The sequence below is a fragment of the Cydia splendana genome, chromosome 12, assembly GCF_910591565.1.
Source record: "Cydia splendana chromosome 12, ilCydSple1.2, whole genome shotgun sequence".
Classification (NCBI taxonomy): domain Eukaryota; kingdom Metazoa; phylum Arthropoda; class Insecta; order Lepidoptera; family Tortricidae; genus Cydia; species Cydia splendana.
The window spans coordinates 11,642,261-11,670,231 of NC_085971.1; the positions used below are offsets into that span (position 1 = coordinate 11,642,261).

General features: G+C 43.1%; 1 protein-coding gene and 1 long non-coding RNA gene across 2 annotated transcripts in view; both read right to left on the reverse strand.

Annotated features, from left to right (window-relative positions):
- LOC134795867 (uncharacterized) lies at nucleotides 1-27,023 on the reverse strand. The gene is made up of 16 exons (XM_063767798.1): nucleotides 26,638-27,023; nucleotides 23,898-25,188; nucleotides 22,890-23,763; nucleotides 22,099-22,259; nucleotides 21,581-21,703; nucleotides 20,546-20,784; nucleotides 19,927-20,035; nucleotides 19,668-19,829; nucleotides 16,705-19,109; nucleotides 9,650-9,769; nucleotides 7,413-7,543; nucleotides 6,907-7,051; nucleotides 6,414-6,654; nucleotides 5,744-5,906; nucleotides 1,188-1,368; nucleotides 1-146 (listed from the first exon to the last, which is right to left on the reverse strand). Exons 1-16 carry the CDS (start codon nucleotides 26,818-26,820, stop codon nucleotides 15-17), a joined length of 6,660 nt encoding a protein of 2,219 aa, XP_063623868.1. The 5' UTR covers nucleotides 26,821-27,023; the 3' UTR covers nucleotides 1-14.
- The window catches only part of LOC134795578 (uncharacterized), a 194,129-nt gene that overhangs the window by 85,904 nt on the left and 80,254 nt on the right, over nucleotides 1-27,971 (reverse strand). The gene's annotated exons all lie outside the window — the stretch shown is intronic.

Below are 27,971 nucleotides of genomic sequence, written 5' to 3' on the forward strand. Positions count from 1 at the left end.
TGTGGATATGGCTCTTAGTTTATGTACTGCAGGATTTCCTCGACGGGTTGACCAGGGATGAGAGGTTGGCACAATTTGTTCGGCAGCTGCCGTAGAACTCGTCTCCTTTGAGCATCTTCGACCAAAGTACGCCACTGATCGTTTCTCTGCAATGAGAAAAATAATATAAGTATAGAATGAATAGAAAAGCGCAAACGTCTACCAACTACTTAGCCCGTAGTATTTCACTCAATTGTTTGGGCGCACTTCTTGACATGCAGGCCTATTATGGATGGCTTTATCCACGTCACAAAATATCCATCACTTTTTAACAGAGCGCGAATGAATGTGACGGATACCGTTTTATCACGCTGTCACGTAGACAGATCGACGACGACCATCATATCCGTACAGATCTGCTCCTGAGCATACCAATGGTTAAGGCAGAGTTCTAGTATCATCAGAGAAGGACAACGTGATTCGTTGTCAAACATCAGTTGTCAGGCAGTGAGAATTCTGTATGTTAATTAGGTATGTGCTTTTGCTCGCGTATACTATAAAATAAAGTATGTACTGTACACGACAAAATTGAGTCTATTTTGCAGTACAAGTAAAACAATTTCAACATGACCGTGCGAGCGAGTTAGCGACACGACTATGTCTCGCTCTTGAGCGCTCTCGTCCGTCAGGAAGCCCGCGCCGTGCGAGCGAGCTAGCGACACTATTATGATGTCTCGCTCTTGAACGCTCTCTACTGTGTATGTAGTCACCTCCACCAGTCTTAATATAAACAAACACAATCTCACCATGAAGGCATGCGGGTTGAGCGCGATGACGAGCGCGTGCCTGGCGCGCGTCAGCATCACGTTGAGGCGACCCGCGTCCGTCAGGAAGCCCACGCCGTGCGAGCGAGCTAGCGACACTATTATGATGTCTCGCTCTTGAACTCTCTCTACTGTGTATGTAGTCACCTCCACCAGTCTTAATATAAACAAACACAATCTCACCATGAAGGCATGCGGGTTGAGCGCGATGACGAGCGCGTGCCTGGCGCGCGTCAGCATCACGTTGAGGCGACCCGCGTCCGTCAGGAAGCCCACGCCGTGCGAGCGAGCTAGCGACACTATTATGATGTCTCGCTCTTGAACTCTCTCTACTGTGTATGTAGTCACCTCCACCAGTCTTAATATAAACAAACACAATCTCACCATGAAGGCATGCGGGTTGAGCGCGATGACGAGCGCGTGCCTGGCGCGCGTCAGCATCACGTTGAGGCGACCCGCGTCCGTCAGGAAGCCCACGCCGTGCGAGCGAGCTAGCGACACTATTATGATGTCTCGTTCTTGCCCTTGGAAGCTGTCCACCGTGTTAACCTCCACTGGTTCCGATCTGAGGAAATAACCAGTTATAAATAATGGTGGACACCATTATGACTCCAGTTTTTAGGGTTCCGTACCCAAAGGGTAAAAACGGGACCCTATTACTAAGACTCCACTGTCCGTCTGTCCGTCCGTCTGTCTGTCACCACTCACCAGGCTGTATCTCATGAACCGTGATAGCTAGACAGTTGAAATTTTCACAGATTATGTATTTCTGTTGCAGCTATAACAACAAATACTAAAAAAAAATCTAAATGGGGCTCCCATTATGGGGGGTATTATGCCTAGCCAAGATGACAATTTTTGTTTTTATATTAATAATCAAATAATCAGGTAAATTTAAACGTTCTGGGGGCCTAGTCAACATGCCAATCGCTTGCGCTCCAACAACGAAGCGCTTTCTGTCTATCACTCTTACATATTAGTGCGATAGAGAGACAGAGATAGCGTTTAGTTGTCGTAGCGCAAACGATTGGCATATTGACTACGAACCCAAGGTGCCTAGCCAAGATGACAATTTTTGTTTTTAATTTAATAACCAAATCTTTGGATACAATTTAGCTGTTCTGGGGGCCTACCCATTATGCCAATCGTTCGCACTCCGACAACGAAGCGCTCTCTCTGTCTCTCTATCGCACTAATATATACCTAAGAGTGATAGAGACAGAAAGCGCTTCGTTGTTGGAGCACAAGCGATTGGCATGTTGGCTAGGCCCCCAGAACAGCTAAATTTACCTAATTTGGTTATGAAATTAAAAACAAAATTGTCATCTTTGCTAAGCACCTTGGGTGCGTAGCCAACATGCCAATCGTTTGCGCTACAACAACGAAACGCTATCTCTGTCTCTCTATTGCACTAATATGTAAGAGTGATAGAGACAGAAAGTGCTTCGTTGTCGGAGCACAAGCGATTGGCATGTTGGCTAGGCCCCCAGAAAAGCTAAATTTACTTAATGATTTCTTCTTCTTCTTCTTCTTTATTAGGGGCTATATAAGGCTCCAAAGCCTATGTATCACTGCGACCATTCCTGATCTATTGTGATCGCCACCTATTACAACTCTCGATCCAACCCTGCAACTTCGAATAGCTGCAGGATCCTTTTGGTCTCGAGAGACTTTACCTCCTCCGGGCGTAATATGTGTCCGCCCAAGATTAGGTCACGAGTACGCATTAGGCAAGGGCACTCTGTGAGGATGTGCAAGGGCGTCTCCTCCGCCTCCATGCAGAGTCTGCACCGCCCTATGTCACGTTTCCCCATGGTGCGCATGTGCTTATTTAGGCCGCAATGCCCGGTAAGCACCCTTACCAAGTTGCGCAGTTGGTTCCTAGACAGCGCTAAGGCGTTCGAGGACGCCTTTTTGCTGAAGGCCTTGATAAGCGCTTTGGAATGGTTCAAACCTGTTGTTTCTCTCCAGAGTTGAATGGTTTTGTAGTGACAGTAGGTCTTTAGGGTGAGCCGCGTTAGGCTTTTGGGGATACCACAAAAGGGCTCAGGACTGTAGTTCTTCCCCTTAGCCCCTGCTCGCGCGAGTTCGTCGGCCTTCTCGTTTCCTACGATACCCGCATGCCCCGGGACCCAACGTAGAACAACCTTGTTCCTGGCTCCAAGGTTGTTCAATAGTTGCCTGCAGTTCTCAACCAGCCTCGATGTGGTGACATCGGAGGTTAGAGCTAAGAGTGCCGCCTGGCTATCCGAATGGATATAGATAGTATGGTTGCCGTAGTTGCTTTGCAGATTGATTGACGCACATTCTAGAATGGCGTATACCTCTGCCTGGAATATAGAGCAAAAACGTCCTAGGTTTAAGCTGATGCTTTTCCTAGGCGCTTCACCGTATACTCCGCAACCTACTTCAGATCCGGATTTGGAGCCATCAGTGTACCACCTCAGGCTTCCTTCTTTCCACTTAATTTGACTGTTTGACCAGTCCTCCCGTTTGGGGATTTCCACTGAGTAAAGTTTGAGTGGACAAAATTTGGGTGACATAGTGTCGGTTGGCATCCCAAGAACAGGAATATCGTACACTGATTCATTAAACAGTCTCAGAGTTTGCGATAACCAATTACTTAATGATTTGGTTATGAAATTAAAAACAAAATTGTCATCTTTGCTAAGCACCTTGGGTGCGTAGCCAACATGCCAATCGTTTGCGCTACGACAACGAAACCCTATCTCTGTCTCTCTATTGCACTAATATGTAAGAGTGATAGAGATAGAAAGCGCTAAAAACAGCTAAATTGTACCTAATGATTTGGTTATTAAATTAAAAACAAAAATTGGCATCTTAGCTAGGCACCCAATCGTTTGCGCTACGAGATCTACGACAACGAAACGCTATCTGTCTCTGTATCGCACTAATATATAAGAGTGATAGAGAGAGACTATGCGCAACTCTACGGAGCGTCAAAGTTTGGCATGTTGGCTAAGCACCCTGATCGGATGATAGAACTAGATAGCGTATAGCGGAACTCTTCAATGTGTACTATACCTAAACTAAAGTAACAAATATCAAATCAATCCGACTTTTAATTAGAAGGGTGAAAATCAACTTACAAATTATAACCAATTGTACTACAAAAATTAACTTAATTCTAAATAACATTTTAATTGAATAAAACCTTAGTTAGAATAGCCTCACTTCTAGAATAATTATTCTGTTTTTTATTCCGCATTTAAAATAAAAGTCACATGATTTATTCACCTTAATTTTATTCTAAAATAACTAGTGCAAGAATTATTCTAATTCAAATCGATTTGAATAAGAATAAAATTTCTGTTTTTATTCTTATTCTTATTCAAGTTAATTTTTGCCCAACTCTGCTCCCATACAACAAAAGTGATTTTTATTTTATTTATTTATTTAATATATTTAAATCCGATAACAAGATCCATACAATAAATTAAACTAAAACTATTTCTTAAATAATTGAAAATATTATATTATTTTTTGCCTTTTTTTGCGTAATGGTACGGAACCCTTCGTGCGCGAGTCCGACTCGCATTTTTGCCGGTTTTTCTTCACTTCACGTAATTCGCGATACTCCTGTTTCGTGTTACAACGTGCTCTTCATTAATGAATTCGATTCAAAATGTATCCATGCATAATAGCAGATCGCTGTACAAGCGGTTTATACACTATTAAACTTTCAGATCATTATTTTTCTAACAAAGTTCTGACTGTGTTGGCCATTATGGCGCATGTGGCGCAATTGTTAAAAGCAAAATAAAATGATAGATACGGGCAGCCGATAGTAAAGTGTTCAAATACTTTGTAAATATAATACAAATATACTTACTGATCCTGCTGCAGTGCTTTGAGGTTCCTCTTGATGAGTTCCTTGTGCGCGTTGTAGGGAGTAATGATGGCCATGTTGAGGTTCAGCCGCCGCGCTACCTCGCGCAGTGCGATCGCTAGGCGAGTCACGTCCCACGCCTCCATGTCGGTGCCGCCTGATGCACCTGATTTAATATACTTACTGATCCTGCTGCAGTGCTTTGAGGTTCCTCTTGATGAGCCCTTGTGCGCGTTGTAGGGAGTAATGATGGCCATGTTGAGGTTCAGCCGGCGCGCTACCTCGCGCAGTACGATCGCTAGGTGAGTCACGCCCCACTCCTCCATGTCGTTGCCGTCTGGCGCACCTGGTTTGATATACTTACTGATCCTGCTGCAGTGCTTTGAGGTTCCTCTTGATGAGTTCCTTGTGCGCGTTGTAGGGAGTAATGATGGCCATGTTGAGGTTCAGCCGCCGCGCTACCTCGTGCAGTGCGATCGCTAGGCGAGTCACGCCCCACGCCTCCATGTCGTTGCCGCCCGATGCACCTGGTTTAATATACTTACTGATCCTGCTGCAGTGCTTCGAGGTTCCTCTTGATGAGCTCCTTGTGCGCGTTGTAGGGAGTAATGATGGCCATGTTGAGAGGTTCAGCCGCCGCGCTACCTCGTGCAGTGCGATCGCTAGGCGAGTCACGCCCCACGCCTCCATGTCGTTGCCGCCCGATGCACCTGGTTTAATATACTTACTGATCCTGCTGCAGTGCTTTGAGGTTCCTCTTGATGAGCTCCTTGTGCGCGTTGTAGGGAGTAATGATGGCCATGTTGAGGTTCAGCCGCCGCGCTACCTCGTGCAGTGCGATCGCTAGGCGAGTCACGCCCCACGCCTCCATGTCGTTGCCGCCCGATGCACCTGGTTTAATATACTTACTGATCCTGCTGCAGTGCTTTGAGGTTCCTCTTGATGAGCTCCTTGTGCGCGTTGTAGGGAGTATGAATGGCCATGTTGAGGTTCAGCCGCCGCGCCACTTCGCGCAGTGCGATTGCTAGGCGAGTCACGCCCCACGCCTCCATGTCGTTGCCGCCCGATGCACCTGGTTTAATATACTTACTGATCCTGCTGCAGTGCTTTCAGGTTCCTCTTGATGAGCTCCTTGTGCGCGTTGTAGGGAGTAATGATGGCCATGTTGAGGTTCAGCCGCCGCGCCACCTCGCGCAGTGCGATTGCTAGGCGAGTCACGCCCCACGCCTCCATGTCGTTGCTGCCTGATGCACCTGGTTTAATATAATACGATTATGTTAGGAGGACGACATTTTGAAAATAACTATCCGAGCTAACCAATTTTAGAAATATCCATGTTAGTGAACGAAACCATCATTTAAGACCTAATAGCAGGGGTGCCAAACTCCTCCCTTCGGGCAAACTCGGTTCCGTTCGGTTCATCATTGCTCCAAGCAATTATTAGGGTTGATACAACTTGACGTTCCTCTGCGTGCACGACCACAGATAAGATAATGGCTTGAATTTTGACAACCCTAAATAGCCGAAAGGGATAGTGCCATATATTAGAAAGGGACACCATGATTCTACCCTGAATCGCTGTCAAACTTCAGTTTTGTAGGAAGTTTCCTTTCTGTACGGTAGTAATAGTTTAACTCTTACTAGTATAATTCACTCGTTTAACATTCATGGGACGTCCACGTTTAACGTGGGAGTTGTTGAAAAAGTGTTTAAAATTGTCTTTTATTAATCCAGGTACGCAGTATTTGTAGCGGACTCACCCTGGCCCTTGTCGCCGCTGGCCACGGCGAGGATGGAGTAGGGCAGCACGGGCAGCGGCGGGCGCGGCGCGGCGGCGCAGGCCACGCGGCCCGCGTAGAACGTGCGCACCGGGTACTCGGCGATGGCGCGCTGCATGCGGTACTGCGTGTCCAGCAGCACCACCGGCGTCCGCCGCCAGCTCTCCGCGCTGCCCGCTAGACGCGAGAATAAGCTCTCGCCTAGGCCGTGACGTTTCGCGCGCTGTAAGAAAACAGTTGATATAAAGTTTTGAGCTCCAAAGAGCCGGGCACGGGCGTTTCGAACGCCAAATTTTTTTATGACGATATTGATAACAGGGCGGACTTTTATCATACAACCACTCCGTAACGACACACCACATAAAAAAGGAATTTTTTAGGGTTCCGTACCCAAAGGGTAAAACGGGACCCTATTACTAAGATTCCGCTGTCCGTCCGTCCGTCTGTCACCAGGCTGTATCTCACTACTAGTTACCTGTGAGCAGATGTAGCCGGGCAGCTGTTGCGGATCGCCGATGAGCGTGAGCCGCGTGACGTCGAGCGTGAGCGGGATCAGCGCCTCCGGCTCGATCGCCTGCCCCGCCTCGTCCACGATGCATAACGCGATACGTCTTTTTAACCTGCGTTCAATATGAGTTAACATTATTCTTTATCCCGTATTTATAGTATATGACATTTAATTATGTCAACTTGAATGACTAACTGCAGCTTATACTAGCTGTAGCCGGAGCCTTCACCCGGAGCTTCCAAGCGTGTCATTCAGGTAATTTAAAGCGAGGCCAAGGCCGAGCTGCGGGAGTCTAGTGCCAAGCGTTCTACCAAGTTAACTGTATTTATAAGCGAAGCATCGATGCTTCCGAAGGCCGAGTTCCGCGTAAGGCCGAAAGCCCGGAGTGTCACATGAGAGCGCAATTTAGGGGAACAACAATACACAAGCATCAAGCAAAACTAGTAGTTGGAGGAGAGCTGCAGTGCAGTTACCCGCGCATCTTGTGGTTGATGGCGGAGGCGAGCGTGGTGAGCACGATGTCGGCGCCCTCGATGATGCGGCGCTCGGCGCGCGCCACCTCCTCGGCCCGAGGCTCCTCGGCGCCCTCGCCCGACCCTCCTAACTGGAACACACTCATTATAATGAGAATAAAGCGCAGATTTGAAATTTGAATAATAATCTTTAATAGAAAAAAACCGACTTCTCAAAACAGTTTGAAATGCCATATAAATTATTGGCTGGTATTTAACTGATCACCAGATATAGTAATCCACTTCGTCACCTTTTTCTGGTAGCATATTTCGTTTCTGTAAGGGTCGCAGTTCTGTCCTAACCTAACCCACAAAATCGAAATCGCCAAACTATGCGTCGTTAAGAGTTCTGTTCTGATCATCATCAGCAGTTCCACTTCATCAAAGTTTTAATAAAAATGCTTGATTTTCTGATGAAAATATAAAAATCTCTATACGCATGCCTTTAAGATTTGAGGAGTTTCCTCGATTCCTCATGATCCCATCATCAGAACTCGAACTTGACAAAAATGTGGCTTCAAAACTTAACTTCCTTAACAAACATAACGAAGAGGACAAATCGCCAAGCGTGAACTATGCGTCGTTGAAGAGTTCTGTTCTGATCATCATCAGCAGTTCCACTACATCAAATGCGACAGTTTTTAATGAAAATGCTTAATTTTCTGATGAAAATATAAAAATCTCTATACGCATGCCTTTAAGATTTGAGGAGTTCCCTCGATTCCTAATGATCCCATCATCAGAACTCGAACTTGACAAAAATGTGGCTTCAGAACTTAACTTCCTTAACAAACATAACGAAGAGGACAAATCGCCAAGCGTGAACTATGCGTCGTTGAAGAGTTCTGTTCTGATCATCATCAGCAGTCCCACTTCATCAAATGTCACTTTTTTGAATGTATATGCTTGATTTGTTGATAAAAACACAAAAATCACTATATGTATGCCTTTAAGATTTGAGGAGTTCTCCTCGATTCCTCATGGATGCCATCATCAGAACTGGGTTTTGACAAAAACGGGACCAATCTGTATGCATACAGGGTGATTGGAAATTCACCGTATTCCTTGAAAGGGGTTATTCTATGGGTCATTTGCAATGATTTAAGTCCAGTCAACCAGGATTCAAAACTCATTGGTTTTCAAGTTGTTTGAGATTTTTGTTTATTGTTTAATATATAGAATAACCCCTTTCAAGGAATACGGCGAATTTCCAATCATCCTGTATACATACAATCAAAAAAAGAATTTTCAAAAACGGTCCAGTAATGACAGAGATATGGAGTAACAAACATTAAAAAAAAACCACAACCGAATTGGAAACCTCCTCCTTTTAGATTTGGAAGTCGGTTAAAAATACATACCAATTGCTTGTTAATAAAGTAAACATTGATTGGCAATTAGCGATTCTGTATTCTTCTGTAATACAGACCTATTTACCTATTTGGTTCCAAAAAAAAAATTAGTAGGCAATAATGTGAGCAGTTGCTCACCTATCTATATAGAAAACATATAAAAAAAAACGGAAGTGATTCATGCTCATCACACAAAATTATGCCCTTGGCTGCTTGCCGGGATGTTAACCCGTGACAAAGACATATGTAACTTCGTATAAGATAAATAAAGTCTAACGAAAAAACGTGCCTCGGAAATCAAGAAAAAGTCATTCTCGGATAGATGGCGCACACACCTTTGGCCTATGCTCAGCTAGATGGCGTGATAACACCGTTTAACAATTTTAACGCATAGATATCAGTGAATGAACATGGGTCAAAATGATATAAAAATAATAAAATCATTTATCCATATAAATACATTTTTTGATAATTTTATACGTTTTCATTTTGAGTTTTAGTCGTGTGTCGATAGATGGCAGTAAATTTACTGTGACTACAAAATTTACTATGACAGGACCCCTCTATACTATCTATTCTCTTTGCCCGTGATCTACAGAAGTATGACCAAAAGTGTAAAGTACCTTAAATACCTAATGAAATGCGAATTAATGATAATATAATGTTCTAAAGAAAGTGTGACAACGTGTTAGTAAGTTGAAAAAAGTTAATATCATACCTAAAATCAAAGAGAACGTCCGGTCCGTTCGATGGAACCATAGCTATAGGAATTGGTGCCCCAGTTTGCTCTACAGCGGCAAGTGTTCGACTTATAAAACGAGATTAGTTAGTTAAGTTTTTAAATACCTGTGCTCTCTTGAGTGTGAATTGCTTGACGCGCTCCTCGCAGTAGGCGATGCGGGACGGATCTTTGGCATCGCGGCTCTGGCTTTTCCACATGTTGATTTTGGCAGTCAGTCTCGAGATCTAGGGACATTGTTGGCTTTTAAGTTAAGTATAAAAACGAGCTGGAACCATTTGGGACGCAAACTGTTAGCCACGTCTCGGCGTCGAATTATACTTAAATTAAATTGCTTATCAGCGGATTGCAGTTACGTATTCTACTTGAACTAATGGAATCACTTGTGAGTAACGCTTACTTACCTTGGTTAATTAAAGTCGGACTAATACCAGACTGTAATAATATGTAAGAGACAGAGCAAATAGGGCGAATGTGCTCCGGGCCTGCTATCAAAGTAAGAAGTTGTGCGTCTAAACGCGATGACACTCAGAAAGGCTACAATCACTTTACAGCTATGTCCACACTGTGCCTGGTTTGTTCAAAAAAGGGCATCAACCGTAGCGCAGAGCGCCGTCAACAGGGCGTGTGAGGCATACTTACTAGGAGGTCATGTCAGTATTTTTCTTATTTGTTAAAGTTTCGGTTCAATTAAGCTGTCAATACCCGTAACTATTAATGTGAAAGGTTTGTTAATTGCGTTTTAACGTACGCGAGAGATGACAAAAGATGAAGAGCAAAACGAAGTGTGGATAAAGCTTTAAAGGGTCAGGGACTATTTTTTTTATGCTCTCATCTTAACATTTACTAGAGATGCGTCCTCGACTACAGCTTCAGAGCCCGGGGCCTCTTAGTTCCTCATTGTAAGTGTTGTTGACTGATTGGCGCTGGAGCGTCTGACGTTCCTAATATACAAATATATACAAACGTATATGAGAGGGCTTAATCCTTAAATGCATGATTTTTTCTTTTTGCCCGAAATTTATATATGTATCACATAATTGTTTGCCGATTCTAGGAAAAATAGTAAAAAAAAATATAACTTCAATTTTCACTGCGAAATCAGTGTTAGAAGTTGAATTGGCTATAGTAGTTTATGTGACTGCTACATAATGAAAGGCATTAAAATACGAGTGTGGGTTTATGAAACGAATGAAATGAGTTTCATAATAGTATCACACGAGTGTTTTAATGCCTAATTATGTACAGTTACATACACTGCTTTATCTACACACATATTATAAACTTTCTATGATATATTCACTAACCTCATATTACAGCCGACATTGGGGCACTTTGCTCTCTGGCAGAACTCGCGGATATGATGAGATGGCGTCTCCGAAATATCTTTATCGCACATTTTACACGAAACTTTTGTTATAGTTACTTTAAAAACAACAAAACAAATTATTTTTTACTTACAATCTAATTAAAAGATAAACTGTAAGTACGTCAAATGGCGGCAAATGAAAACTTTTTTCACGCATGTCACGCATCCGTAGTTTTTTTTATTTTATTCAAAGACAAACTAGAGTCGGGGTCGATTACCATATCGTCCGATACCAACTTACATGCGAGATTTGTCAATATTGTATGCAATTGTCATTTGATTTCGAATAAAACGTCATCTCGACTGATATTAGAATAGGGGTCAAATCAATTAGCTTTTTTTTTTCAGAGATGTTCGAAATTTGAATGCATTACCAAATCGATTTTGATATAGTAATGAAGCTATTACCACATTTTCACAGATAAGAAATTTGCCGTAACAAAACAGATTATCGTAATGTGGGCCATTATTTACGGATTTTGAAGGTATCATAGAGAGTGTCCAACTTCTGTTTGTATTTGTTAGGATTATTTTGCAAGAAGTTAATTTTGTTTCCAAATTACCCGCTAGATGTCGTTGTACCATGTGTTAAATTTCCTACTTCGCGGTATTAAGATTTTTCTGCAAAACATGACGTCTGGCTAATATTAATCATTGTCAAGCTTTTAGAACAGTTATATCTTTAACGAAATTATACATTATTGTACAGTCATTAGAGTGTTATTCTTTTAGGCCCTTTTTACATGGTCCTTCGAGCCGGATGAGTTCGGCTAAGTGGATTCGGTAATCTTCGGGCCAACGGACGCCGGCTAAGGCAGTGGATTGCTGTTAGCGGTGTCAAGGCGGGAAGAGCCTATGTTCCGGAGCAACGTGTGACGTAAGCAATGCATCGTGACGTCAGCAGTGAGATGCAGCAGTATGAAGTAAGCGGATTATATGTGTGACGTAGTGAAGTGTCAAGACAACCGTGAGTACATTCAAATTATTACGTAGTGCAACTGTCAAAGACTTAGTGAAATTTCAACGAATTTGGACTTTGAAAAATTTCATCAAGTTTTGACTTAGAAAAATTCGTAGCAAGTTTGGACTTAGAATAGTTTTGAAGAAAGTGGAACGACGGGGAATCCACGCCCAATTTTGCCTAGATTGTGCTAAGTCCCAAACATTTAGAAAATTTTATCATGGAGGCTCTTATAAAAGTGCAGCAGGACTTGTATTTGAGAATTGATAAGGCTAAAACTAACTTTAAAAAATCGCCTAAGGAACGGCTTAACTCTGCAGATTACCTCAGCACTAGATTAGAAACCTTAGAATCTTTGTGGTATCAGTTTGTGACAACTCATACTCAAATCATTCAAGAGTCTACTACACTTGAGTTCACAGAGTATGTAACTGAAGACGTATATTCTAGTGCGGAAGAGTTATTAATGGATTACAAGTCGGATCTTAAGGCTGCCTTAAATAAACTAAACGCGTCAATTCCTGGAAAGAGCACTGAGTCTACCACTGTTGGGAATAAGTCAGATATTGGCCAAGGCAAGTCGGTGATGGTAAAGCTACCAAAGATTTCGATTCCTACGTTTTCAGGGGATTATTCTGAGTGGACTAGCTTCAGAGATCTATTCAAGTCGCTCATCCATAAGAATAAAGATTTAGATGACGTCCAAAAGTTGCACTACCTGAAAGGTTATTTAGTCGGTGAAGCTGAACAGCTTCTGCGTCACGTACAGATCACGCAAGATAATTACAGCGCCTGTTGGGAAAAATTGGAAAAGCGCTATAATAATAAGAAGTATCTTTCCAACTGCATTCTCAAACGCTTCATGAGTCAGAAGAATATTACGACAGAGTCCGCGAATGCACTCAAAGAATTGCTGGACACTACGAATGAGTGTTTAGATGGATTGAACAACTTAGGCATCGACACAACTACATGGGACATAATTGTGATTCACATCATTTGTCTTAAATTAGACAACGAGTCTAGGAAACAGTGGGAACTTAAGGTTAGCGAGTCTTCTGATGATTTGCCCACACTTAACCAACTTCGAGAATTTTTAGAAACCCGATTTAGGGCATTAGAATTTTTGGATGGGAAATCATCGAAGACAAGCTTTGTTCCAAAGAAACCCAACGCACAATCTAGTAGCAACTTAAAAGTGCATCATGTAACTGAAGTTTCTTGTGGCTATTGTTCAGAGAATCACAAATTGTGTAATTGTAAAGGTTTTGCAAAAATCGATGTTGATGCTCGACGTGATTTCATCCAGTCCGGTAATTTTTGCTTTAATTGCTTAGGTTCAGGTCACAACGTATATTCCTGTCGCCAATCTACTAGATGCCGAATTTGTAAGCGCAAACATCATTCTTTACTGCACCCAAAAACTAGCACTCAGGCAACCGATTCTCAAGTCAAACCTACTCAATCGGTTGAAGGCGATATTGTTGCACACGCAACAACAGCTCCATCATCATCGTGTGATGAGCCCAATAATGTAACAACGTGTTTTTCGACCAGTCGTGGACAAGTTTTCTTGCCAACGGCTTTGGTTCAAGCTCAGTCGAAAACAGGTTCAGGTATAACCCTCAGATGTTTAATCGACCAATGCTCGGAAGCCTCATTCATAACGGAGTCTGCAGCACAACTGCTCGGACTTAACAAGGTTTCCCACAAGAGCACTGTCACGGGACTAGGCGGTGAAGAGAGTTCACCTGTGAACTCTAAGTCGGTGGTAAAAGTAAACATTTCATCACTCCTAGAACCTGACTTTGAAGTGAACGTGCATTCTCATGTTTTGGGCAAGGTAACATCGAATCGTCCGAGAAAACGTATCGACATTGATTCGTGGTCAGAACTGCCTAAATTAGATTTGCTAGAACTCACTAAATTGCTGGTTGAAGTAGCCGACGTTATGAGTATCAGCAAAGCGAACATTCGTGCTTGGACTGACTCCACAGTAGTCATCTCTTGGCTAAATAGTCGTCCAAATCGATGGAAAACTTTCGTCGCCAACCGTGTATCTGAAATAATAACGTCAGTAGAGCCGCACCAATGGTCCCATGTCTCGTCGAAAGATAATCCTGCAGACTGCGCATCTAGAGGTACACGACACCTGAGTAATGAAGAGCTCTGGATAGAAGGTCCGTCGTGGCTGAAAAATAAGGAGATTAACTATAAAAAACCAAACATAAAGGATACGAACTTAGAAGAAAAAAGCACTAAAGCATGCTTCGTGAATACTTACGATAATGATGATGTCACAGCAGATGCCGAAGAAACACTTATTTCAAGGTTTTCTAAATTGTGGAAACTGCAACGCGTTCTGGCTTTCTGTAAACGATTCTTGAAATGTGCTAGAAAAGAAAAAGTAAGTCTGTGGTTAACAAGCAGTGAAATCCAAGAAACTTTGAAAATGTGTATAAAGATTGTGCAAGGAAATCATTTCAAAGAGGAGTTGAAGAACCTGAAAGAAAATAAAACGGTTAATAAGAAAAGTCAACTTACCTCACTGAACCCGATTGTAGATGGAGATGGTGTCCTAAGAGTTGGTGGAAGATTAGAGCACGCTGGAATTAGTGAACAGATGAAGCATCCAGTAATAATTCCACATAAGTCACACTTAACAACTTTAATCTTAGACAATGCGCACGAAAAAACTCTGCATGGTAACCCGCAACTGATGCTCAATTACATGAGATCCAAATATTACGTAATCGGAGCAACCAATGCGGTTAAGTTGTTCGTTCGCAAATGTGTGACATGTGCTCGCTATGCCGCTGCATCGCGACATCCACTGATGGGACAGTTGCCGTCAGTTCGAGGAACTGTCAATCGCCCCTTTTTTCAGAGTGGTGTGGACTATGCTGGTCCAATAAACATGCGCACCTCAAAGGGAAGAGGTCACCGCTCTTACAAAGGCTACATCTGCCTTTTCATTTGTATGGCGACAAGAGCAATACATCTTGAAGCAGTCAGTGACTTGACAGCTCAAGGATTTATTGCGGCATTTAAACGCTTTACAGCACGTCGTGGTCATTGCGCTGATTTGTGGAGCGACAATGGAACGAACTTCGTGGGAGCTGCTCGTGAGCTGAAGCAGTTATACGCCGAAGAACGATCAAGCGTGGCTGTGGAAATTGCTGATCAGCTTGCTACAAACTCCACTAATTGGCATTGGATTCCTCCACATTCTCCAAACTTTGGAGGCCTCTGGGAGGCTGGGGTCAAATCCACGAAATATCACCTTAAACGAGTGATTGGAGATTCCACCTTGACATTTGAGGAAATGGCAACGGTTTTAGCTCAAATTGAAGCTTGCCTTAACTCAAGGCCTATGTCAAGAATCAATAGTAGCAACAGTAATGATCCTATACCACTCACTCCTGGACATTTTTTGGTTGGAGAGCCCCTAGTACTTGTGCCAGATTCCAACTATGAAAGTACTAATGTAGGTAGTTTAAGAAGATGGCAGCTAACACAAAAAATGGTTCAAGATTTCTGGCGCCGATGGTCGCGTGAATATCTGACTCAGTTTTACCACCGTTATAAGTGGGCCCATCAAACGCCCGAGCCAGTAGTAGGTAGTGTGGTGTTAGTAAAGGAAGATAATTTGCCTCCAGCAAGATGGTTGTACGGTGTAGTCATTGATAAACACCCAGGTCTGGATGGAATCACTCGAGTAGTTAGTTTACGTTGTAAAGGGAATATTATTAAACGACCTGTTGGCAAACTATGTTTTTTGCCAATAGAAACTTAAAGTGTTAGTTAAGATTTGTATTTTTGTTTCTTACCAAATGCAAGTTGAGGTTTTTAATTTGGTATCATTTGTTCAATTTAAATGCAAAGTTATTTCAGTGTGCTGAGTTATTTGTTTACATTTTAAATATCACATGTTGCAATTTCCTTTCACTGTGTCATGATATAAGTTTTGTTGTATTTTGTCATAGTTAGTTGTCTCATGGTGGGCGGAAATAAGGACATTTGTGTTATTATTGTCCTTGGTGGGCGGAATGTCCAACTTCTGTTTGTATTTGTTAGGATTATTTTGCAAGAAGTTAATTTTGTTTCCAAATTACCCGCTAGATGTCGTTGTACCATGTGTTAAATTTCCTACTTCGCGGTATTAAGATTTTTCTGCAAAACATGACGTCTGGCTAATATTAATCATTGTCAAGCTTTTAGAACAGTTATATCTTTAACGAAATTATACATTATTGTACAGTCATTAGAGTGTTATTCTTTTGGGCCCTTTTTACAGAGAGTTTATGATATGTGTGTAGATAAAATATTTAATTTATGTAAATATGTAATTTTCAGTAATATATAAATGTATTTTTTTTACTACCATTAGAAAGGTACACTATTTGTGATATACCTATGATAAAGTTTTTAAATATAAAATAATTACATACCCCGAAAAAACCGTTCAAAATCACATACTAAAAATTATCAACTTGTGGATTTTTCCAAGTTTGCCGACTTTTCGTCTTAAAACGAATGTAATTTTTATAAATTAAAAATATTGCGTAAATTTAACCCTTAAATCATCACCTTATTACTTGACGTTTGGTATAAAAGAGCGTTCAAGAACGTAAGCCTTTTTATTTTAAAACAGTGAGCTGTCGAATGGTTTGTAGACATTTGGCAACACTATGCATTTTAGGGTTAAGCTGCATCCCTTTGCCACGTTGCCTACCCTGTCGAACACTCCGCGGACGCTCGGTTTGGGTATGATGGAGATTCCAAGGAGACATCATGCGGAACCCCTCGTCTGTGACACAAAATGATAATACCTCCTCCTTGAGCGCGGGCGCTTGCTGGTCGGGGCGGACGCGCGCGTCGCGCTGCGCCAGCCCCTGCGAGCTCACGTCGCGCGCGCGCGGGTTCATCGCGTCGGCGCGCCCCACGCGCACCATGCGGAGCCGCTCGTCTGTGACCCATGAGTGTGATAATACCTCCTCCTTGAGCGCGGGCGCTTGCTGGTCGGGGCGGACGCGCGCGTCGCGCTGCGCCAGCCCCTGCGAGCTCACGTCGCGCGCGCGCGGGTTCATCGCGTCGGCGCGCCCCACGCGCACCATGCGGAGCCACTCGTCTGTGACCCATGAGTGTGATAATACCTCCTCCTTGAGCGCGGGCGCTTGCTGGTCGGGGCGGACGCGCGCGTCGCGCTGCGCCAGCCCCTGCGAGCTCACGTCGCGCGCGCGCGGGTTCATCGCGTCGGCGCGCCCCACGCGCACCATGCGGAGCCGCTCGTCTGTGACCCATGAGTGTGATAATACCTCCTCCTTGAGCGCGGGCGCTTGCTGGTCGGGGCGGACGCGCGCGTCGCGCTGCGCCAGCCCCTGCGAGCTCACGTCGCGCGCGCGCGGGTTCATCGCGTCGGCGCGCCCCACGCGCACCATGCGGAGCCGCTCGTCTGTGACCCATGAGTGTGATAATACCTCCTCCTTGAGCGCGGGCGCTTGCTGGTCGGGGCGGACGCGCGCGTCGCGCTGCGCCAGCCCCTGCGAGCTCACGTCGCGCGCGCGCGGGTTCATCGCGTCGGCGCGCCCCACGCGCACCATGCGGAGCCGCTCGTCTGTGACCCATGAGTGTGATAATACCTCCTCCTTGAGCGCGGGCGCTTGCTGGTCGGGGCGGACGCGCGCGTCGCGCTGCGCCAGCCCCTGCGAGCTCACGTCGCGCGCGCGCGGGTTCATCGCGTCGGCGCGCCCCACGCGCACCATGCGGAGCCGCTCGTCTGTGACCCATGAGTGTGATAATACCTCCTCCTTGAGCGCGGGCGCTTGCTGGTCGGGGCGGACGCGCGCGTCGCGCTGCGCCAGCCCCTGCGAGCTCACGTCGCGCGCGCGCGGGTTCATCGCGTCGGCGCGCCCCACGCGCACCATGCGGAACCGCTCGTCTGTGACCCATGAGTGTGATAATACCTCCTCCTTGAGCGCGGGCGCTTGCTGGTCGGGGCGGACGCGCGCGTCGCGCTGCGCCAGCCCCTGCGAGCTCACGTCGCGCGCGCGCGGGTTCATCGCGTCGGCGCGCCCCACGCGCACCATGCGGAGCCGCTCGTCTGTGACCCATGAGTGTGATAATACCTCCTCCTTGAGCGCGGGCGCTTGCTGGTCGGGGCGGACGCGCGCGTCGCGCTGCGCCAGCCCCTGCGAGCTCACGTCGCGCGCGCGCGGGTTCATCGCGTCGGCGCGCCCCACGCGCACCATGCGGAGCCGCTCGTCTGTGACCCATGAGTGTGATAATACCTCCTCCTTGAGCGCGGGCGCTTGCTGGTCGGGGCGGACGCGCGCGTCGCGCTGCGCCAGCCCCTGCGAGCTCACGTCGCGCGCGCGCGGGTTCATCGCGTCGGCGCGCCCCACGCGCACCATGCGGAGCCGCTCGTCTGTGACCCATGAGTGTGATAATACCTCCTCCTTGAGCGCGGGCGCTTGCTGGTCGGGGCGCACGCGCGCGTCGCGCTGCGCCAGCCCCTGCGAGCTCACGTCGCGCGCGCGCGGGTTCATCGCGTCGGCGCGCCCCACGCGCACCATGCGGAGCCGCTCGTCTGTGACCCATGAGTGTGATAATACCTCCTCCTTGAGCGCGGGCGCTTGCTGGTCGGGGCGGACGCGCGCGTCGCGCTGCGCCAGCCCCTGCGAGCTCACGTCGCGCGCGCGCGGGTTCATCGCGTCGGCGCGCCCCACGCGCACCATGCGGAGCCGCTCGTCTGTGACCCATGAGTGTGATAATACCTCCTCCTTGAGCGCGGGCGCTTGCTGGTCGGGGCGGACGCGCGCGTCGCGCTGCGCCAGCCCCTGCGAGCTCACGTCGCGCGCGCGCGGGTTCATCGCGTCGGCGCGCCCCACGCGCACCATGCGGAGCCGCTCGTCTGTGACCCATGAGTGTGATAATACCTCCTCCTTGAGCGCGGGCGCTTGCTGGTCGGGGCGCACGCGCGCGTCGCGCTGCGCCAGCCCCTGCGAGCTCACGTCGCGCGCGCGCGGGTTCATCGCGTCGGCGCGCCCCACGCGCACCATGCGGAGCCGCTCGTCTGTGACCCATGAGTGTGATAATACCTCCTCCTTGAGCGCGGGCGCTTGCTGGTCGGGGCGCACGCGCGCGTCGCGCTGCGCCAGCCCCTGCGAGCTCACGTCGCGCGCGCGCGGGTTCATCGCGTCGGCGCGCCCCACGCGCACCATGCGGAACCGCTCGTCTGTCATACGGGAAAAAGGACTCCAATCAGTCGAAGAAAACAAAAACTAACGAGCCGATATTTTCGTAATATGTAGTTAGATTAGATTATAAAAATAAACATAAAGATGTACGACTTAAGTTATTGAGAGGCAAACTATTACTAATGGCTATGTGAGCTGTAGACCTTGCGGACCCCCATGGCTCCGCCATTTTAAACATTCCCTAAAACTGAATAGACAAAAAAAGTACATATATAATTATCGAATCTGCTCACCAAATTTCACGACAATCAGTTGAAAAATGGGACTTGTAGACGAGAATTTTGACAGGAACCTGACGCTTTCGCTCGGTCAAAAATGATATAAATAAATTCACCTTTTAACTTCAATCTTTACAGGTTTGGAACGATTAACCTCTCAACTCCCGCAATCGCGATATCGCCTCAGCTCAAAAATTGCTTCTGACTCACGAAATAACAGGCGGGATTTCTTAACAAATGTATCAAAAGCCCCTGGAAGATTGAGATCAAACATTTCCAAGTGGTTAAAGTGGCCAAGGAAATGAAAATAGAACATACTCTTGGGCAGCGTCTGCCTGATGATCAGCAGCCGGCAGACGAGCTCGTCGACGGCCGCGTTACTGGTGGCGCAGATGAGGATCTTGCCGCGGTTCTGCAGCCGCCGCTCCGCCGGGTCGTAGAAGTACGCCATCACCATCGCCGTGATCACCGCCGACTTGCCTGGCGGACGGGTTACGGGTTAATTACCACTATCAAAGAATTATTAGATTGAACCTTATACGCCTAATAATAAAGAATATTTAATTTCCTCAGTCACCTGTGCCAGGAGGTCCCTGCACCATCTGTATGCGCGGCCGGTCTCCGAGCGCCGCCGACACGGATGCGCTTATGGCCGCCTTTTGGCTGTCGTTTAGACCTGTGACCCACTACAAACATACATAATATTACATATTAGGCAAATTAGTTATAATATACGTATACGTACATTCCGAGCTTCGAGTATTTTCGAGTTGAGAGTGCGGAAAGGTGCACCTTTGAACAAATCCTATTCTACTAACATTTGACAATCCAGGCACTACATACACATCGTGCCGCGGCGTGTAATGCTAGCTAAAAGTATAAATTATGTATTTAAAATTATGTATTTAATTGTGTATTTAAAAGTATAGTCCCATCCGGACGAAAGCATAAATCTAACTTGGCATACATGCTCATGTAGGTAAAAAAAAGATGGGACTTTATTTAGAGCTGAGAACCCGTACTATGGTAACGATAGGTAGTTAAATTGGGATTGAACCTGAAAGGTGATTCAATTATATATTTATAAATGTACAATATATTACGGTAGAGAATTTACAGTCCCACTGATTAGGAAGAAAGGGATTTTTTAAGTATGAATTATAAATATGCAAAGATTTAAAAAAAAAACACGTTACCTTTGAGTTCATGTTACATTCTGGATGGTGTGGTACTTCCGGGAAATGTTGTGGCTCCGGCCTTAAAATGGCCTCGCTAAGTGGAGACCTCGCCATGTACTCCATTGCTTCGTATAGAGCCAGTTCTTTCTGTATATACGCTAGGCTCTTCCCGATCAATACGTCGCCAGGGTGCATTGACCTCATCTTGTCAGTGAAAATTGCATTCAGATTTACTGTGAAACAAGGCCGTCTGTTATCTGGAAGGAGAAATAATTGATTAGGAAAATTAGTTGCAGCGCCGGTAAAGATAGACAAAATAATGCTAAGGCGCAATATGATAGAAGCGCTGAAGTAGACGGTCCGTACGGGCATGTCTATAGGGTTTATTATTACGTGGCATCTAAGTTGCCAATGGTTTCGTTCCACGCTATCTGTCGAAACGACGGTACACTGACATTCATATATTTATTGGTCTTAGCAGACGATTAATTTTACAGTCAAGTGTAAAATGGTGCACACATCATAAAAATGTCCTATAGCTCTTATGTCAGCGAATTAAGAACTATGGGACATATTTTTGGGTAAGTTATATGCACCCATATTTTTTACACTTGACTATACAAGTTATGTGTTCTTTGGAAACAAACGTATTGCTACCACGCTACGCCCTAGTAGGAAAATAGATGAATAATGTGGTGGTACAGTCGACGTCAAAGATATGTTTACACTTTTCGCCTTATTACAAAGGAGTAAGGTGCAAAAGTGTAAACATATCTTTGACGTCGACTGTATAAACATATGTTAGTATTGGCAACATTTGATACCAATCGAGAAACGGCGCAGGTTCAGATAAGTGACTCTTGTCAGAAGCTTCTTTAAATCTTTACGTCATTGATTCATGATAAGATTATGAAACAGCACTTTTGAAGAATCAAGAACAATACAAACGTTACATTATAACAATCGCAACCGCAATTTCAGTCGAGATGTTGACCATTTCAATTCTAAGAAAAGTCATGATGCTATTGCTATCTGAGAATTCGAAGTACTTACTTGGTTGTTGGACATTAGTCACATAGAGAAATCTTGAATTCTTTGCGTTTTCTGGCCCGAAATAGACAATCATTATGTCTCCCATTCTTGGTACATTTCTAGTTTCAGACCTTGGTACAGCAACTGAAATCAATCACAATGTTAAATTATTCTTATCTGGTAGGGTAAATCGTCTGTTAAATGCTACCCCAATAGTTAAGTAGATACGGTTGAAATGTGTATATCCGTCTGTTAAACCCAAAAATTAACTGATTGTACATTGAAGATAAATTCATGCTTCGAGTTCTTTGATGCAGATGGCGCTGTACATTAGGCGGTAACTCTGGTCGTCCAGAGTTGACCTCTGATAATCCAGTGACCTCAAAATTTATGGCGCTCAATATATCTCAAACTAGGGCGCACAAATTTTTCTTACACAATTAAAATTTCTTACATAAATAGCAGAGAACCTAAATCCTTATATAAGTTCATTTTTCAATAAAAAATCTACTATACCTTATAGTTGAAATTTCACTTACTTTCTACAGTAATATTGAATAAGTCGTGTACGCGTTCTTTAGGTGGTGGAGGTGGCAGTGAAGTAATTTTCATAGGGATTCCAGTGTTCTGATCCCTTACTCTCATGTAGCCCTGCGTTATACATTCCCAAATCTCCATCAAAAGCAGGTCACCAACTTGCCTGTAAATGTTATATACATTAATTTGAGGTTACAAACTGCCTTTTCATCACTACAGAGGATGCTAAGAGGAAACGTTCCTCTAACAGGTTCATATATTCTTATATTTTTGGGTTTCATTATGACGGCACTGACACCTTTTTTAATAAATGAGCAATTCTCAAAAAGTTTCAATCACATCTTAGATTTTTATAAAAACTGGTATGCTGGTAAAGTACATGAAGCTGAACAACTTCCACCATATTTCCCAAAATGTCCCAGAAAGTTTCTAAGAAACATTCCTTTTTTGTTACCAGATTTCCTTACACATTTGGTAACAAAAAAGGAATGTTTCTGTCATAACAGAATTTGAATCTCGCACCTTTTTCAACTGACAAAGTTTGACCGACTTAGGGTCAGTTGCACCAACCAAAATTAACAAACTGATCAACGTCAAGCAGCAGACATAGTCGGTTTGCAGACGGTTTGGTGCAACTGACCCTTATAATGATGTGATTTTAACTTCGCTTGCAGATGTGTTAATTAAGCTGGTGTCCCTAAGTAACTTATTATCAGTTGCTCATATTCCCACATACATCCATCTCATGTCATGGCAACTAAATGTTTTATTAAACAAATTATCATTAACTTACCCAACGTACTGATGATGATTATCAAATGCTTGAAAAATATTCAAGGGAATATTATTATGTCCTAATATTGGAGGCGGGTCATTATTATTAATCTGCTCATCTAGCCAATGAGGATTCCATATCAGTATTTTGATTAAAGTTAATTTTTCTAAAGAGAATGACGGCATTCTTCGAGGCGTGTCTACAAGTGTAGTTTTTATAGAGCTAGTCTTGTTCAGTCTGTTTCCCGGCTCAATTTCAAATTCGACAATTTGAGGAGGTGCATCAGAAAAACGGACCGATTTCTTTGCTTTTTTAGGGGGCATGGGATCTACTTTTGATATTGGTTTCTTTGTTTCTTCACTTTCCGACAGTGGTTTAAGGCTCTTCAGTGGTACCCGTCGGTCAGACGGTTTCTGAGGTCTTTTGGTTTCAACTTTTTCTGGCTGTTTAGTATCTTTTTCTTTTCGTTTTTTCGAGTTTTCAATGTCTTCGGAACGCGCCTCCCTATGTGAACTTTTGCGAGATGTTTCCGTTTTCTTGCTTTTTGTTTTATGAGGTTTTTCTGGACTAGTTTTTCTTGCCATAGGTTTTACAATTGCTTGCGCCACTTGTTCCTCTGCCAAGAACGCCCCTCGGTTGGAAGACGTTTGTTTAATATTAACCTTTGCTTTATTGGATTGATTGTCCGAAATATCAGTTTTACTAGAATTTAGGTCTGTTTGTTTATCTTTATTAGCAATGTCCCTTAATTTCTTTCTTCGTTCTTCTTTTAGTGCCACACTAATCTGATTTTTAGACGAGGACTGTTTTGATGACTTACTCCTCTTTGAGGAAGATGATGAAGATGGTTTTACAGAAGTACTTCTTGATGATGTAGTAACTTTTGATTTACCTATAAAAAGAATAAATCGACAAATAAATGATTGATTCATCTAAAAAATAACATTAAAGTAATGTGTAAAAAAAGAATATCATATTTAATTAATTAATCAGATCTTTAAAACTATGCTATTACTATTCCGGTACCTTCAGGACTAATAGTGGTATAGTGTGATTTCCTCTTTGGTATCTGCACAAGTGGCTCAATCATTTGTGTTTTCTTTCCAATATCATTTTGGTTCTCAACAGCAGGTTTGGGTGGAACTGTAGAACAACCATCTACTCTGTCTTCACCTTTCTCGAAATCCTCATGTGCAGTGGGAGTTTTTGGTGCACCAAGGCTTATCAAATCATTCAAAAAGTCTTCTTCATCAGTTATTTCCCCGAAAAACTCTTTATTTTTTGCAGATATATTCGTTTCATTAGGACTTATCTTATTTTCCGATTCCTTAGGTTGTGGAGGTGGCGGAATACTGATTATATCATCATAGAATTCTTCATCATTATCTAAGTCAATAATGGGATCTATTTGGCTGTATGATGTGTTTTCTTGCTGAGGAACTATTTCACTGCTGCATCTCATGAATGGTTTGCCAGGCGAGCTTTGGGAAAGTCTCATTAGCCATTGTTCTGATTCACTATCAGTATCACTATCCTCTATTTGAATGAGTTCATTATCGTCAAATCCTAAATACTCTTGCTTTACATCAAACACTTCATAATCAGACATTTCATTTTCAGTATTCAATACTTCTTCTTTCACTGTTAATTTTGGTTGTTCCTCTATAATTGGATCAATTTTAATTTTCTTAGCGTCACATTTTGGTTGATCCTCGAAAATGGGATTGTTTTTAATATTCTTAGTTTCATGTTTAGGTTGTTCCTCTAAGATAGGATCCATTTTAACTTTCTTAGTGTCATGTAAGCTCTTTTTAGAATCTTTGGTTGTTACTTCACTATCACTATCTGATAAAAGGTTGATGACATTTGAGCTTTGTTGTTTGTCCTCATCTCGTTTTTTTGTTACATGATTGTATAAACTAGAATCAGTTACATTATCTTCTTTTTTAATTTTTGTACTACCAGCATCAATGTTATCAAGTGATTTTCTTTTCAAGGACTTGGACTCTGATTTTACTTTATTAGATAAAAGTTCTTTTGCATTGGCCTCCCCTGCATCCATGGAAGAAATTTTCGATTCTAGGTTATCATCACTGTCACTAAGATATTGTATTTTGTTAGATGTAGATTCTCTGTTGAATGCAGTTTCATTGTAGTTTTCGTTGACTAATTTATAAACATGCTTGTCATTGTCAGTGATGGATGGAAGCGAGCTGACCACTGTGGTCCATCCAAAACCTATTAAGTCATTATGCTTTGCAGATAATGTAGCTCCAACGAGTATTTTTTTACTCCCAATGTAGGTGCCATTAGAGCTCTGCAAAAAGAATTGAAAAATTTCCAAACGAAGAATTAAAAAAATTGCACAGATCAGCCCAATTGCAGTATTTATTGAATATATATGGAGGCTAACTTGATAACCAATCAGCTGTTCACTCTGTTTATAGGACAGCCCATATTGTTAATCTGCTATAACATAGTAACAAAATACTCTCAACAAATATATATTTTGATTAAAATGAAATTAAAAAAAGGTTTTATAGAAACTTTGTTTTGTTTTGGGTATTTCTTTTTCTGCTACAACTATGTATGTAGGCAGTCACAAATTATCATAAATTTTAAATTGTATATGTGTTTAACTACTCATTAAGTGAAATGTAATTTTTCTTTTGAGTAAATAAATGTCATTAATCAGAACTAATAGTTGTTTCATTATAGTAAGGAATACAATATAATGTACAAACGGCATCACTCTTAACTGTCCATTGGTGGACCTTATGCCTTTTGTAATAAGTTCCTCCGATGGCCAGTTAACGGTGTGGGCGATGGTATGTTACTTAATGATTATAGATTTTTTTTCTAATATCAAATATGGTGCCCTATTGATATTCCGAGAAAAAATACGCCGAAATTTGTTTCACAGACAATGATTTGCCAACGGGTTCTTTGGCAGAGTAACGATTGGCCAAATCTCATTACCCATAGTAGTTGTTTGCGAGAGTAGTCAATAAGCAGAACATTGATACACATATTTACTATTAGTAGAATAATCATTTAGTAACTGTCATAATTACCCGAGAAAGGTAATCAACTAACGAGAGGATACATAAAAAAAAAACATAAATATAATCATTTTAGTAATATTTGTAAATCATCATCTAGGTATACCTATCTATAGATTTCACATACAGGCTGTTTTTCTTTTCAACACACCAACTTTTAAAAGGTTATTTTTATTGTTCAAAACGAGTATTAATCATAAAATATGCAGTTTACCCACAAGATTAACGTTTTACAGTTAGTATTTCTTCTGTCTTTGTAACTTACTTTATATACATACACTATAACGCATTTGCTTAAAAAAGGATAATATTATATTTCATCCATGTGGGTTTTCTTTATTTTATTTGCAAAGTTTTTGTTTCTAATATAACAACTTATATGTAAAATGTGAAATGTTATTTAACTAAACATTGCTTAAACGAAATGATTACTCCGTCAAATGGAAACCGTCCAATAATAGTTCTGCTAATTTACACAGAAGCGAACTGAACTGTATGTGAACCAAGAGTCTGTGTAACGTTAGTCTACCAAAACTTACATTTTACAAATAAATTACTCTGCAAAACGATGTTCGTCGAAACGTTGTCGGCGAATCGATCATCTGCTAAAAAATTCTTGGAGAATCATTAGGTACCCATCAAATTTGAAGATAAAGTATAACATGCAGGTGTGAGGCTAAGTAGAAAAAAAGTTTAGTACTTACTTTTAGGTCTGTAATTAAAATGCAGTCTTTTTGTGCTTCTATAACACAATGATTTCTCGATATCACTATGCTCGACAAAGTTATTTTATTGTCGTATCCTCTGCCAATGGATATTTTTGTGTCTTCCTCCAAAGTAAACTCCTCTGTGCCAAACTTATGACGACATAATTTCCACTTTGCCATGGTTCTTTTATTATGTTTACTGTTAAAAAATACTTAGAAAAATTGGTTGTTTAACTTAAAAGCATTTTTGAGGTTCCTTACAGCTGTTCGTTTGTCATATATTACGTTTGTGCATGTAATTGAAGTAATAAGGCGTAGAATAGCCTCATAAATGCCTAGATAACTTTATTTTGTGGATATACCTTGCAGGAAATAGTTAACCGCCGTAATCCACAGAAACCGATGAATGCGAAAAGCTGTTACTTTCATTTGCTTTGACATTTTTGACAGATGGTGGCACAGATGCAATATGTTAAAAGCTGTAATAGACTACCGCACCGGACTGCGACCTTGGTGCGGTGCGGTAGTCTGCGGAGCAGCTAATTGAGTGTTTAGTGGGAATATTAGGCGGAACTCTGCGTAGGGGGCGCCACTACCACAATCAGTCACAATCTAAGGGGTCTACTGCAAACGAGAGTCGAAATTTTGTTATCTAACCTCTCTATCACTCTTGCATATTCGAGCGATAAAGAGGCAGATAGCCGAGTTTCGATTTTCGCGTTTTCCGGTAGCCGCTTTGTAAGCAAACCGCCTTGATGTATTATCAATGTCAAAAAACAGTTTAAGGCACAGGCGACCTACCGCGAACCACGTTCAACGTGTTGCCTCTCTGTCGCACTTGTAAATTCTTACGTAAATGTGACAGAGAGTGGTTCACGGTAGGCCCTCAGTATAATCCAGTAACTTTGTCAAATTATGTACTTAATGTGGCTCTTTTGCGTCAAATCCGGATGTTCTGATTTTTTGCAGACTTATTTATGATGTTGGCCCAATGAATAATACAAGTTAGTGACCTCGAGCGCCGAACGCAACTTTGTCACAAATCGAAAAAACCCCGAAAATTTCGGTTCTCTTTAGATTTGGGCGATTCATTTATTTTTATCTAAAAAAAACCCCGTAAATTGATACTGACCACAAACATCCACACTAAAACGTAGTGATTATATTCTCTTTGCCACACTCGACCGCGTTCGAGCACGCACTGTGGATTGGGCCACGTGTAGATGCGTATACCGCCATCGCTGGCCCACTACCTTTGATGTGCGGACGAAAAACCGACACCGCGGCCATATGACTGCACTCATTTAGCCTACGAATTCAATTTCAAATAA